Source organism: Mobula hypostoma, chromosome 3 (assembly GCF_963921235.1).
Source record: "Mobula hypostoma chromosome 3, sMobHyp1.1, whole genome shotgun sequence".
In the NCBI taxonomy this organism is placed as follows: Eukaryota; Metazoa; Chordata; class Chondrichthyes; order Myliobatiformes; family Myliobatidae; genus Mobula; species Mobula hypostoma.
The window spans coordinates 103097367-103109850 of record NC_086099.1 but is presented as its reverse complement, the minus strand read 5'-3'; the positions used below and the strand labels follow the sequence as shown (position 1 = coordinate 103109850).

At 41.8% G+C, this 12484-nt stretch overlaps 1 protein-coding gene across 5 annotated transcripts in view; it reads left to right on the top strand.

The window, feature by feature from the left end:
- The window catches only part of fras1 (Fraser extracellular matrix complex subunit 1), a 594524-nt gene that overhangs the window by 287179 nt on the left and 294861 nt on the right, over positions 1-12484 (top strand). For all 5 annotated transcript variants that reach the window (XM_063043539.1, XM_063043540.1, XM_063043536.1 and 2 more), the window contains one exon: positions 5150-5290. In XM_063043539.1, coding sequence (XP_062899609.1) covers positions 5150-5290 — 141 coding nt within the window. The remainder of the gene's footprint in view (positions 1-5149; positions 5291-12484) is intronic.

Below are 12484 nucleotides of genomic sequence, written 5' to 3'. Positions count from 1 at the left end.
GGTTAAATAGGTGGGTTGCTGGACTGAAAGGGCCTGTTTCACGCTGTATCTCAAAATAAGTTTTAAGATGTGCTATCGAAGACATGCGACAGCTTACTGGCAAATCATAAGACGAGATTTGACTAAAGAATTTACTGATGAAACAAATAGTGGTGAACTATCACTGTTAGCAGTGAGGAGGCAGGCAGAGGCGAGTGCACCATGCTAGGGCACTTTGAGGTGCATCGCGTTTGAGCTGGGGTGGCAGACGGAGTTCGTATCACTAACCAGAGATGGAGTGAGCGATTTGGAGAGGAGTCAATGCAGAAGGATTTTGGTGCCTGTTCACCTAACCTGGGTGCAAGGTTGAATCACTCCAGGTGCCAGACTGATTTGGTGAGATCGAGAACAGCTTGGGGCGGGGGCCCGGGCGTATCGTGGCATTTGGATCTGGGTCGTGGAACGTGTCACTGCTTGGTGCTTGGGCAATTTTAATGCTGGCCCAGATAGACTGGAAGCCAGTGTGTTGGGTAAGGAAGCGAGGGTCGCCTGATCTCACTTGCTGTCCCGTGAATGTTCATTCCTTTCTCCGCAGGGCCGAGGCTGTGAATTGATCCAGCTGCTGTGTGATTCTGCACCTCTGGTGTGAAAACTGGGGTCTGAGCCTTGGCTTTGGCATACTCTGGCTGCTCTAGGAGTGGACCTGGGACTTGATCTGGTGTGGGATGCTGCTGGCTTGCTTCTTTTGTTTGCACGATGTGTGTTTTATTTATCTCTCTCTTTCTCTGCACAGTGGTTTTTGGTCTTTTTTAAAAATTGGGTTATTCAAGTTTCTTGTTTTGTCGCTGTCTATAAGCTGACATATTTCAAAGTGTGTAACTTATACATTCTTTGATAAGAAATGTGCTTTGAGTCTTTGAATAAATGATGAATGAATAAATACATAAAACGCTCAAGGCCGAAGAATTCATCTGTTCATCTACAGAAGATCACCTTTCAGTGATACTGAAGTCTGAACTGGAATATTATCTAAAGAGCCAATCACTGCAACTCTGTTTTGGCTTGTGGATCTGACACACTGCATGCCAACAGTTAATACAACACGCAGCTCACACTGAATGCTGCGCTTTGCTTTAGCCGAAATTCATTTGCCATATCTATTTATCTATTGCGGGAAAAGATCTCTCTCTCTGCCACTCAAGGATTTCGGTTGCCCTCGTTTTTTGTTTGCGGCAGTCAGAGATTTCAAACAACAGGAATTCTGCAGATGCTGGAAATTCAAGCAACACACATAAAAGTTGCTGGTAAACGCAGCAGGACAGGCGGCATCTCTAGGAAGAGGTGCAGTCGACGTTTCAGGCCGAGACCCTTCGTCAGAGATTTCATCCCACATTGCTGGTATGTACCATACTACACTTTATAGTTTGGAGATCCCTAGTACATTAATAAGGCCATTGACACACTCCTCACCAATCGCCTCCACTTACTTCTCCTTTAGCCTACAGCAGCACACAAGGACATTGCACGCTTCTTTCAACTCCAGATATTTCAAAATCCTTGGAAACTTCCTCCCAGAAATATGTGTTCATCCCCTGAAACACAAAATGCTGAAGAAGCTCAGCAGGTCAGATAGCATCTATGGAAGGAAATGAACATTTGTGGATTTGAGCCGAGACTCTTCATCGTCCTGTGTACGTTAGGATTGCCAGTTTGAATGGGAGACATTCTTTCTCCTTGTGTTGTGATTCAACTTAACTGAGGAGTGCTCTCCAGCTCTTTATAATCACTGGAATGGTCACGGTCACGTGAACAACACACTCCAATACCTGCTTTTGTGAGCCTGTCTGTTTAATGGTCTATTAATGACCTCTCAGTTGTGTTCAAGTTGTGGTAGCAGCAAATAATTTGACCAATAATGCCGATCAATTGCAAAGTAGAAATGGGGAAATGCAGTAATTTTAATAGTTTATGGATATGTTTAATGAAGTTTTAACATCCAAACAGTGGTACTAATAGATTTCTCGTTCATGTCTCATTCAGCTTTTCATCCAGAGTTAATTTAGTATAACTGATAGAAAATATATAGTGCCTACTTTTTTAAGGTGTTTTTATGCAGTTATGAAATCCTTTCTTATTAACTGCTATCTTTTCTCCCTCACCTCACCAAATAATCTTTTATATTTCCTATTCTTTTATATTCCATAAAATTTGCTTTTGTCATTACTTGGATAAGTCACATTGTCATAATAACTACTTAATTCATCTATTAATTCACAGAGGATTATCTTTAGCTCATGTGGAATTGAGTTTCTCCCATCCCACTTCTCACTCCCTTCTAGTATTTGAACATTGTTATTTTGTTTCTGGAAATTTACTTATCATTGATTTTTATTCCCATTGATCTGAGTAGGTTTAGTTGCTTTTCTTAGTCAAATATCTTTCACTGTTCTCCCTCTTTCAGTTATGATGTGGTTATTGTTTCTTAGAGGAGCTTTTACCTGGACTATACCAACTTGCCCAATGAAATTTCCCAGAATTATACCTGGAACAACATTTTTCCATGTAGGAACAAAATTCAAATGTCACAAATAGGTGACATTTATTATAGTCATGATATTTCATTTTTCTCCCTTTAATTTGCCTACATTTCACTTCCTCATGTTCTCTATTCATTGTTCCACTTCATGGGAATGTGAATATAGGACCAGGAAAATAGGTTACTTGCCCCGAAGCCTTTCCCATGAACCAATATGATTATGACTGATCTGCATGAGACCTCAATCCTGCTTCTGTTCCAGCTATCCAATGTCCTCAGTTCCCTGATCTTCCAAAAGATGCATCCACTATCTTCAGATATCTCCAGTGATCTACCTTCCACAGTTCCCTGGGCTGGAGAAGTCCAGAGATTCAACATCCTCTGCAAGAAGAAATTCCTACACACCTCAGTTTTAAATAAACAGCCTCTTATAACTATGTCCCCTCTTTCCTGACTCACCTATTAGAGGAAACATCTTAACATCTATCTGTTGTATCCCCAAGGGATTTCATTTCAATAAGATCATCCCTCATTTTCCTGAACTTTAAAGAGCAGATCTAGCCTTCTCAAGCTCTTCACGATCGAACAAGCCTCCTACTATAGGAATGAATCCAATGTAACTTTCTGGGGCTTTTTCCAGATTTATTATATCTTTTCATATCTCTTCAATAATGAGAGCAACATTGGTGTGGCCGTACTGGAAAGGGACATTGTGTTAACAGCCCCTTAAGTCCACCAATTCTGTGTTGTCCATCAGACATCGACTTTAAATTGTACCTACCCTGGTCCATTTTATTCACATCAACCCCTCACCCCCAACCTCCCCACAGATCCCAGTATTTATCTATGCTCTGCACCAAAATGTCTTACCAACCTGTTGGTAGGTAGGAGGAAATTGGAGCATCCAGAGGAGGTCACAGGGGAGCAGGCAATATCTATCTATATCTATATCTATCTCTCTCTCTCTCTCTCTCTCTCTCTCTCTCTCTCCTCTCTCTCTCTCTCTCTCTCTCTCTCTCCTCTCTCCTCTCTCCTCTCTCCTCTCTCCTCTCTCCTCTCTCCTCTCTCCTCTCTCCTCTCTCCTCTCTCCTCTCTCCTCTCTCCTCTCTCCTCTCCCCTCTCCCCCTTCCCCTCTCCCCCTCCCCCTCCCCTCTCCCCTCTCTCACACTCTCACACACTCACACACACTCACCAGAAGCGCTTCTGAGCTCCACTGTGCTGCTCCATCATCCCCAGTTTTTGTCTGTTTTAACTCTAACATGCTTGTGATAAAGGCCAATAAGTCATTTATTTTCCAACTACTGACAAGCTAACATCTTGTGTTCAAGAATCCTCTTGGCTTATAGATGGTTGTTTCATTGGGAAAATCCTCAGCTTCAGGCCGGGGAGAGTCGGCATAGAAATGACAGCCCCATTCACTGCAGTGGGGTTCTGGATGATGTGGGAAATAAAAGGGAGCTACAAATGTTATTTTACTGCGATGTTTTTAATGACATTTTAATAGAGTCATAGAAAAGTACTGCTCAGAAATAAGCCCTTCAGCCAATCTAGTCTGTGCCGAACCATTTAAACTGCCTATTCCCATCGACATGCATCGGAAACATAACCCTTTGTAATCCTACCAACCATGTGCCCATCCAAAGTTCTCTTAAATGTTGAAATTCAGCTCACATGCACCACTTGTGCTGGCAGCTCATTCCACACTCTCACCACCTTCTGAATGAAGAGGTTCCCTGAAACCTTTCACCCACACCCTTAACCAGTGACCTCTAGCTATAGTCCCACCCAACCTTAGTGGAAAAAGTCTGCTTGCCTTTTCCCTATCTGTCCTATTCATAATTCTGTATACTTCTATCAAATCTCTCTCAGCCTTCTACATTCCAAGAAATAAAGCCCTAACCTATTCAATCTTTCCTTCAGTCCCAGCAACATACTTTTAAATTTTCTCTGTACTCTTTCAACCTTATTTTCATCTTTTCGGTAGGTTGATGATCAAAACTGCATATAATATTCCAAGTTAGGCCTCATTTGTTTGAATTTTCTAAATAGATTTTAAAACTTTTTTATTCTTTAAAACTATTAGTGCAGCTTTGAAATATCTGTGATATGAGACATTTAAAACTGTTGAAGTACCTTTGATGACACTGTCAGATGCTGTTATGGCACTTCATGATGGGGCATGTATACTGGACAATCTAACATCTCACATTTCACATTTTCACAACACTGTCCCTGAAAATTAAAGAGATACTTTATCTTTTTATAATTTAGGCAACAAGTGCTGTGCAAAGCACAACACCTGCACGATAAACTGAGTTCAACTCCTGTTAGTTAAACTCAACACTCAACTGGCCTTCAAATGCCGCTGGTCTTGCAGCTCAAACATTTTTTAAAAGTTTTAGAAATTGCTAATCTATGTAACATCTTGCACAGGATAAGATAAATAGTTTTGTAAATGGGGCACAGTCACAAGTTTTCATAACTATACGGATTACCTGAGGCACTGGAAAAGTACTTTAACTTAAGTTTTTTAACTGCTTCCATGAGTGATCTAGATAATTAACTAGTGTGGCTTTGCTTTGCAGTTTAATCTGTTTAATTTAGCTTGTTTTTTTCTTTTTTCTTTATGCACAGCATGTGACTCATCTTGCCAGACTTGCCATCATGACAACTCAAGATGCCTGAGCTGCTCTGAAGAGAGGGTTATGTACAATGGGAAGTGTGTCTCACATTGCGCTGAAGGCTTTTACAAAGATGTGGCTAACAGATGTGCAGGTAAGAACAAATATTGAATGTAGGAAAATAAGGTCTCCCATTTCAACATGAAAAATGAAAACTTGAATTATTTTTACAGTTTTCACGAAGCTCACTGTACTAGAGCAGTTTAGGATTGTGGATTTGACCTCTTTTATATATTATCTTTTGAATGGTGTTACGGGATATGATATGCTTTAGTGTCAAGACAGAAAATAGTACAAAAAAGCATATGATACGATTTAATTTGAACCCTGGAAAATGTTCAAGGGAGAAACATTTCTCTCTGTGTTAGTTTTCTTTATATGTGATCCACATTGTGAGATGATAGCCCCCCCCCCACTCTGATTCATTATCACTAGAATTAATTAGGCAGGTGAATGGGTTTCTCGCATGTTGGATAAGGATGTTTTGAGACAAAGTTCAGGAATAATCCTTGTCTAATGTAACCCATTATTTCCAGCGTGGAGGTCATTCTCTGTCCTTTGAGGTATTTATATTCCCTGTCCTGTTTGCGTAGTCTCCAGGGTGATTCCCTGTGTGACAACAGACAGCCTTCTTTATGGTTATTCATAGAATGGATGAAAATAGGCAGGGGAAACTTGCCTGTCGGAAGGGTCAGCCTAGACTTAGCATCACTTCATGAGTGGCACATGATGCTTAGGATACAAACTTTGGGGTCTGGATGTCTTGATTTAATGGAAGATAAAGACAATGCCCATTTTTTTTCTGTGGTTTATAGAAACACATTTTTAGAAACTGCATCTTTTTCTTCCCTGTGAATTTGTTCCCTCTTTTAAATATGGTGAGAAATAACATTTGATAATATTTATTTTATTCCTGTTGTGGGAATTAGAGACATGGGCAAACTATTTAGAGTGCTGTACCTCATTTAGAACTCACACTTGAGGATTGAAATGACTTTTGGTTGGATTTTATTTTTGTTTTTAACTGCATTACAATGCATTAACTTAACGCTTCAAATTAACTGAGATCATCAGAGAGATCATTAAGTTAGATTGCCAATCTAATCACCTGTTTGAATTCTCTGACCTGGAGATTCTGCTTAACTTCACCGCTGTTTATCTGGCAGATTACCATTGAAATTGATGCAACCGGTACAAAGGACCATGGAATATTAAGCACGACCTTTTAAGATTTATCTTGCATTTCTGCGTTTCGTTATGCTACTTTTAAAAGTATTTCAACTCAGTTGAGCCCACGAGCTAGTGCTTAACACGCAAACACGATGAAATCTGCAGATGCTGGAATTTCAAGCAGCACACATAAAAGTTGCTGGCTCAGGTTGGAGGAACAACACCTTATATTCCGTCTGGGTAGCCTCCAACCTGATGGCATGAACATTGACTTCTCAAACTTCCGCTAATGCCCCACCTCCCCCTCGTACCCTTCCGTTATTTATTTATTTATTTATATTCACACATTCTTTTTCCCTCTCTCCTTTTTCTTCCTCTGTCCCTCTCAATATACCCCTTGCCCATCCTCTGGGATTTTCCCCCCCTCCCCCTTTTCTTTCTCCCTGGGCCTCCTGTCCCATGATCCTCTCATACCCCTTTTGCCAATCACTTGTCCAGCTCTTGGCTCCATCCCTCCCCCTCCTGTCTTCTCCTATCATTTCAGATCTCCCCCTCCCCCTCCCACTTTCAAATTTCTTACTATCTCTTCCTTCAGTTAGTCCTGACGAAGGGTCTCTGCCCGAAACGTCGACTATACCTCTTCCTGGAGATGCTGCCTGGCCTGCTGCGTTCACCAGCAACTTTGATGTGTGTAGTTAGTGCTTAAAATGGTTTACAGGTCTTTTCACTGATTTTAGGAACTAAACTGGAGTATTTGTCCACAAGGACATGAAGAGACATGTTTTGAATTTAAAAACAAATCTTATGATGATGGAAATGAAAATACCAAGTAATAGTTTTTTTCCCAAACATTTAAAAAAATATCAATTTCAGTATTTTAATTGTAGAATTTCCTCTTCTTGGGAACTTTGCTTTGGGCTTAGTTTGATGTTGGGTTCTCAATCCATCGCCACACTCCTGATTTCTGCTCAGGTGCACTGGGTTGGTGCAGAATCACATCATGTCCTGGTTACCCATTGATGTTGTTTGATTCATGTGGGTGAAGCCAGCAGCAATTGCTGTTTCTCAACGTTACCCAGTTACCGTGTGTCTATGATTTGGACAACAGCCCAGTGTTTTGAAGCTATGGTCTATGCAGTGCAAACACTTCCAATCAGAAAAGCATCATTCCACCACCACCCTCTTCCTCCAGCACCAAGTTAATTTTTGAATCCAATTAGGCAGCTGACCTTGGTTCCCACTGGCTTTAACTTTAACTTTACAGAGCAGTCTACTATGCAGGACCTTGTTAAATGTCTTACGAATGTCCATATCTAACAAACAATGTGTACACTGCTGGTAGGACGTAGCGTGTCAAGCAGCATCTGTGGAAGCAAATTGATGGTCAACGTCTTTGTAGAGGAAAGTTAGCCAGTACTTAGAAGTGAAAAGGGATGGATGAGATAGTCTGGTAGGTGACAAGTAAAATTAGATTCGAGACAGGGAGGGAGGGATGATCAGATGGGTGCATCTCCCTCAACTTGGTCTGTTGCATTTAGTGCTCACAATGTGGTCACCTCTGCATTTATGAGACCAAGTGCAGAGCAGGTGATCAGTTTGCACAGCATCTGTACTCTGGCTCAATCAATATCCTGAATTTACAGTTGCATGTCCTTACAATTCCCTGCCCCATTCCCACATCAACCAGTCTTTCCATCCCCCACCTGGCTACGTTTGTCCACTATACCCCTTTCTGGTTCCACCTATCACCTAGCAGCCTCTGCCTCACTCTTCCCTCTGGTTGTATCGTGGCTATCTTCCCTCTACACTCGCAGTTCCAATATAAGGTCTGGACACGACCAACCTCTTGACCTACTGAGTTCTTCCTGCAGTTTACGTTTTGTTCCAGATTCCAGAATCGGCAGTTTTGTGTAACAACATCTCCCACACTACCTTAACTGGACTTCTTAGAGTATTGTTTGCGTCACAATGGGTGATTGCAAGATCCGATATCATATGTTTACTGCTTGGTGGAAACTCTCTAAGGCTAAGTTCCGACTTCATCTTATCCTAACTATGATTTGACACATTTTCCCCATCAGTAACTCGGCAAGTTTCTGTCCAGTGGGTATTCTTGCAGCGGAACAAAAAGTCTATACTTGTCCAAAATGCCTGATTTGATGTGTGATCACCGCTTTAACATCAAGGTCAATAAATCACACTCTCCCTCTGGAATTCCTCTTTGTTGTCCTAGTTGGACTAAATGTATGTAAGGACTGGAGTTAATATGATCATTAAGAAACTCATATTGAGCTTTGGTAAGCAGTTTATTGGTGAGTCAGACTGCATAGCACAATAGGGGTACCTTGCTTAGCACTCAAGATGCATTTCCATATGTGACAATGGTAATGGAATCTGTGCTGAGAAGTTCATTATAGTGTTGGATATAGAGGGGTGCTGGAGGTGCTATAGTCAGTACTGCAGATCAGGAAGTGGGCACAAACCCCAGTCCATGCCACTATCTTGTAGCCAAAATCACCTATGGAGGGGGCTACCAGTGGCAACTGGTGTTGGGTGGCCACTGAGCAAGTAGTGTCACCGATCAATGCTGGAATACAGGGTTTGGGCCTGTTTGCTGGGGATTGGCAGCTGGTGTTCATTTGTGTTGGCAGACCATTGCACTAAGCCTCAGTCTTACCAGTTATGGTGGAATCTTGTTCTGGTTCTGAGGCTTGTCGCAAATCATTGATGCTGAGTTTTCAGAGAGTGGATCTTTTCTGAATCTCCCCATTTAGCTTGGTCACACACTGTGAAGACTGCACCATGAAGATTAGCACATTGGATAGGGTGAATGGTGGCATCCGTTAGTCTTGGTCGACCATGGATCTGCGCCTGGAAAGTCTTGCCTCAGTCTGTGTTAGAGCAGCGTCTGTTGTGGCTGTAGAGGCCCAAACGGCAGTGACAGTCTCGGCTGCAGCGACTACACTTGAAGGCGTAGTCCTCCAGTGTCGTCTTGGTGCTGTTTTTCTGATGAGTGCGCTTTTCTTCAGCAGCAAGCCTCAGCTTCTCTTCTCCTCTTTTTAGACCTCCGCGTAGTTCCAGCCTCCAGTGAGAGCGATAGCTTGCGATGTCCTCCTGCCTCTCGACGTTCATTTTCAGTGACTTCATGTTTCTCTTGCAAACGTCTTTGAAACAAAGATGGAGCCACCCTTGTGCTCTCTTGCCAGAGGCCAGTTCCCCGTACAGCAGGTCTTTCGGGATCCTCCTGTCTGACATGCAGTGTACGTGGCCCAGCCAGCGGAGACGGTGTTGTTGGAGCAGGGTGAAGAGGCTGGGTATCTGGGCGCGGGCCAGGACCTCATTGTTGGAGACTCGGTCAGTCCACGTGGTGTCCGGGATGCGAATCAGGCTGCGAAGGTAGATGGCGTTGAGATGGCGCTCTTGTCTGTAGTAGAGGCTCCAGGTCTCGCTGCCATAAAGCAGTGTGCTGAGGACGCAGGCCCTGTAGACTGCAAATTTGGTGTGCATCATCACCTTTCTGTTCTCCCAGACTCCCTTTGTCAGCCTGGCGAATGTTGAGGCTGCTCGTCCGATCCGTCTGTTGATCTCGGGGTCTAGGGATAGGCTGTCCGTGATGGTGGAGCCAAGGTATGTAAACTCGTGAACTACCTCCAGCAGCTCGTAGTTGTTGATGGTAATGGCAGGGGGGTGCTCTATCATCACTACGAAACCAGTCAAAGGACATTTACAAAGCACACAGTTTTTTTAAAATACAGGTATAGTGTTTTTCAAACCTTAGCAATTTCACTCTTCTGTGGCAGATTTTGTATTTATTAACACGGTCTGTAATTCATTAACATGGTCTGAAAGAAGCTACAGCTGGATGCAGTTCTTGAAGACGTAGTCATCAGGGACACTGCCTTTTCACATGCTGCAAGAGGAGCATTCCACTATTCTATTGGCATCTCCACTGCTCTAACTGTACAATAGAAAGAAAGTAAAATCAAATGAAAAAAAAAACTCTGCCTACAGCCTCTGCTTCCCCTTGTCAAAACCTCAACTCCCCACTCCAGCACTGGCCCACTCATACAATGGCCACTCTGCTTAAACCTGACTTCGTTTTATTGCCTAATTGTGCACAAACCAATTTCTCCTCTGGAACTGTGACACGCAGAATTTCCCAACTGCTCTCGCTCACTTCTTTTGAAGCCTGTCTTCTGCTCCTCAATCCAATGTCCCTTGAGAACTATGGCGCAGTGAATGGTCTGACTGCCCCTGGTTGCTTCTTTTGAAATCTCGCTCCAATACGCAATCCAACATCACCTCGGAAACTCTGGTGCATAGAATAACCTTACACATAAAAATGCTAAATATTAAAGGAGTAGTCTGAGCAGAAACTTCACGGATAAGCAATGTTTTTCTAAATCTTGGATACAATTTTTGTTGACTTGGTCAATTGCAATAAAAGCAGAAACTTTAAAGTTTCAATCCTCTTATCAGCTTACACTTTGAAATATTTGCCGATTGATAAGAAGTCTTTCAAGATTTAATGTCATCAACTTTCTGTTCAGCTTTTGTGCTTCCATCCTTGGGTGGAAAAATATTTTTTTAATGTTATTTTCAATTGATCCATCCAATGAATGATTTAGCTTAAACTGAGGCTCGAAAGTGGGAATGTAATAACTGACTATGCAAAATTCAAATACAGATCTGAAGAATTGTTTTCCCACAAGTATTAGATGCAACCAGTAGACTCCCATCAAAGCAATTAATGTCATATGATGATTGTTTTTAAGAAGAATTAGGCAATACAGTTAGTTTAAAATTAAATATAAATAGAAATAATCCAATATTTTGCAGAATATTGTGCAGGTCAACAAACTTCTACAACTCTCTTTAAAAATTCAACCTTCCCTTGGAACACCCACTGTATTCCCATAATTTTAAACTTGCAAGCAAGTAGGGCTGTACTTGGATGACCTCTGACTGTGTTTGATCAAATAATACGTATGAATTTAGTGTCTTTTTTGCTTTGGGCACTTGAATTCAGATCAAAATCTCTGTGCCAAAGATTATTTTGGAAATGTACTGATAAAGACGTCAAAATAAATGTAGCCTTTGGCCTGGCTGTCATATAGTTTCCATGTGGAATGGTAGGTCATGTGAGTTACTCCACCCCAGTTGCATTGCTTGGAATTTGAATACCATACGGTTAAAAATACTGAACATAATCCTGCACATATGTAGGTCTAAATAAGCTATACTACTGTCATAGACTGCTTTTGGGAATTGAACTTATCAATTATGTTTTTTTTCCCACAAGTAGAGTTCACCCTATTAATCTCATTTTGTATTGTTAGAGTATTCACTTTGTTGAGCAAATAGTGGAGCACTCTTCTGCATTTTAGGAGGTTCCCTCTTAAACTGTAACTAGAACAGTTAGGAGTGAGGTAGAATCCAGAGTAAAGGTGAAAAGCATCTTTGAATAAGTTTATAAAGCTGTTGGTAATAATGTAAATCAAATTTCTAGACTTCATGACATTAAGGAGGTGGAATCTATTGCAGAGCAGATTAAGTAGTAAGAATCCTGTAGTACAAATGAAAAGCATGAAAATTATGATGTTGATTTTCTTACTTTCTAATTTTATTCTTTGGGAAAATTGCATTTGTTACTTCGTACTGAAAGGGTCATGAGGATGTCTGCGCCAGGAAATGCTGAGGTTGAGTGAATTCACTTCAGAATGTTTTGAGAATTGTTGCTTGGCTGTGTGGGCACATCCCCTACAATGTCCAGCCCCACACAACCAGAACAACAGCATGCTGATGTTGCCACTGTCAAATGAATCGGTGTGGTTCATACCTATCCAATTGAAGCACTGAATTTCCACTTCTTCTTCATCATTGCTGGCGAATTCAACTAGGCTAACTTCACAAGTATTTTACTAAAGTACAGGTGCACATTCGAAATTCTGAAATCCAAAAAGCTCCGAAAACCAAAGTTTTTTTGGCCAACAGCTGACGTCACTCAGGTGTGACATGGCAGCACTTGCAGAGGCCGCCAGACGTCAGTTGTGGCTCAGCGCTCGTACTGGTTACACGTGCATTTGCCGTTCGCTGATATTTTGTGTTCACTGTTGAC